The sequence below is a fragment of the Nannospalax galili genome, unplaced genomic scaffold, assembly GCF_000622305.1.
Source record: "Nannospalax galili isolate Female #2095 unplaced genomic scaffold, S.galili_v1.0 scaffold635, whole genome shotgun sequence".
NCBI classification, from domain to species: domain Eukaryota; kingdom Metazoa; phylum Chordata; class Mammalia; order Rodentia; family Spalacidae; genus Nannospalax; species Nannospalax galili.
This window is the reverse complement of record NW_008335836.1, coordinates 543181-545708: the sequence shown is the minus strand read 5'-3', so window position 1 is coordinate 545708 and position 2528 is coordinate 543181. Positions and strand designations below refer to the sequence as shown.

The window sequence follows — 2528 nt, the reverse complement described above, 5'->3', positions numbered from 1 at the left end:
ATTCCTAATCCTGCTACAGTATGAGATTTCCACTATGCCCTTCAGGTGCTCCTAACTTATATAGTTTCTGACAATTAAGAATTAACGTGGTTGGTTATATAAAAAAAATGCTTTGTTGGAAGAAAAGACCTGGATAGCCCTCTCCTGAATTTGTTTGGTCTTAATTCCATAAATGATGGGATTGAGGGCAGGTGGCAGCACCACATAGAGGCTAGCGAGGAGAATGTGCACATGGAGTGGTATTTTGTGACTCCCAAAACGGTGAGCAAGGGATGAAAAGAAAGCTGGTGTGTAGAACAAGAGGATGACACAGACATGGGAGCCACAGGTACCCAGAGCCTTGAGTCGAGCATCTTGGGAAGGAACTCTAAACACACTGCAAAGTATCAGTAAGTAAGAGATGATAATAAGCACCACATCTAGGAATACTGAGAACAGAGCCATGACCATACCATAATAGATATTGACTTTGATGCTGCCACAGGCCAGCCTGGCAATGCCCATGTGTTCACAGTATGAGTGGTGGATGATGTTCCTCCCACAATACGTGAGTCGATAGACAAGAAAGACCAAGGGGGAGCAGATGAAGAAGCTCCTAGTCAGAGAGGCAATGCCCATTTTGCCAATGACTGACGGGGTTAGAATGGTGGTGTATCTTAAAGGACAGCAGATGGCCACATAACGGTCAAAAGCCATGGCCAGCAGTATCCCAGATTCAACCACAAAGATGAAGTGGAGACAAAACATCTGTGACACACAGCTAGCAAAAGAAATGCCTCCGGCTTGGAACCAGAAGATTGCTAACACCTTTGGGATGGTCACTGTGGAGAGAAATATATCAGCCAGAGCCAGCATGGAAAGGAAAAGGTACATGGGTTCATGAAGAGTGCACTCAGTGAAGATGAGACATATTAAGAATGCATTGCCTACAACAGCCACTATGTACATGGAACAGATGGGGATGGAGAGCCATGCGTGTACATCTTCGAGTCCTGGGATCCCAGTCATGGTGTACCAGATGTCTCTGAGATTGGTGTGGTTTAAAGAGGGTGATGATGTCATCCCTTTCTCTGCTCTGTAATGCTGGATCTGGCAATAAAAATTGTAAATCACGGTTACATTTTACCCTTGGCACTATGCCTAAGTATTGCCTTAAGAAAGATTGTCAAATAGAGAAAAATTGAAAGGATTATCAGTGAATCATGCTTCAGGGATAGAAAGACAAGCAAGCTTCATTATAAGGAAAATGCTGTGGTATGAGCAAAAGTAAAAATTATAATAGTTAAAACACAATGTAAATGTGGTTGAAATTGGGTCTAGATACTGTACCTGATAATTTATTGTCATAGGATCAAATTCAAGTCTGTGGCAGGCTTTGCACAGCTAGTTCCTTTGCTGATTGATCATTTTTATGATTCATCACAATTCTTCTATCTTGATTTCCAGAAGCTTTATCAGAATACTATTGTGGCCTTTTGGGATGTCAGAGACTACTGAGTCACTGCTAATCATTGTTTCCATGCTTTAAAGTGAAAACTTCTATCAAAGAGTTTGTTTTTCCTTTCTCTAGCAATTCAATTTGCAAAAGGAGAAATAGTATAAGCAACCCCTGCTTTGCGCAGTGCAGCTGTGATTGAGGTTTCGTCCTTTGCCCTTATTGTTCATGATTTCATTCTGCACCTTTTTCCAGCTAACCAAAACTGCACCATCACGGCTCATGGAGCAGCCTTCAAATTCAGGACACCTTGTCCTTCTATCTACCTCACATCATGTCATCACGTTGTGACACAAACCCCCACTTACCCAGCTTTTGTTCTACTTATGCCTTTTTGGTTTGTGTTTGTATTTTCCTCTTTTAATCTTCTTTTTGGGTTCTTGTTCTAATTTTCTGTACTACTATAGAAAGGAAGCTAAAGTTAGCTCGTAGACAACAAAGTCACAAAATAAATGAATTGGGCAGGGGATATAGAGATAGTGCAGGGAGTGGAGAGGGTCTAAATATGTCAAAAGTATATTGAATAAAATTCACAAGAATTCAATAAAAATGAAAAAATAATTATGTCATTAAACAATATAAAGTATAAAGTAATTACAGAATTATAAAAAATGAAATATACGTGTAAAATGCTGAAGTGTTGGCATAGCAGTTACAAGCATGGGTTGTTGTTGCAGAGGACCCAGGTTCAGTTCCCAGCACCCACAAGTTTACTAACAACCATCTGTAGATCCAGTTCCAGAGGATCCGACTCCCTCTCCTGGTCTCTGCAGGCATTGTACGCCTGGGTACACTGTCATACACATGCGCAAATCAACCCTACACGTGAAACAAAAACAATAAATAAATAAATAAATAAATAAATAAATAAATAAAACTTTGAAAAAAAATTTTAATGAAAACATTGTTTCTAAACATAGGAAAGTATTTCCTGTGTGTAGAAAGGGCTACATGGATAAATGTGGAATGCTGATCAAGGTTGTGGGGTGCACTGGAAGAGCAGACTTTTGTATGAGTTACAACCACAGCTGCC

At 40.1% G+C, this 2528-nt stretch overlaps 1 protein-coding gene across 1 annotated transcript; it reads right to left on the bottom strand.

Moving 5' to 3' along the window:
* Positions 1-81: 81 nt before the first annotated feature.
* LOC103732094 (olfactory receptor 52Z1-like) lies at positions 82-1062 on the bottom strand. Its single transcript, XM_008830612.1, has one exon. The coding sequence runs from the start codon at positions 1060-1062 to the stop codon at positions 82-84; it is 981 nt and encodes a 326-aa protein (XP_008828834.1).
* Positions 1063-2528: the final 1466 nt, after the last annotated feature.

Bases quoted from the DNA above. Each gene is read 5' to 3' on its own strand.
- LOC103732094 (XM_008830612.1), bottom strand. From the start codon at position 1,062: ATGACATCATCACCCTCTTTAAACCACACCAATCTCAGAGACATCTGG.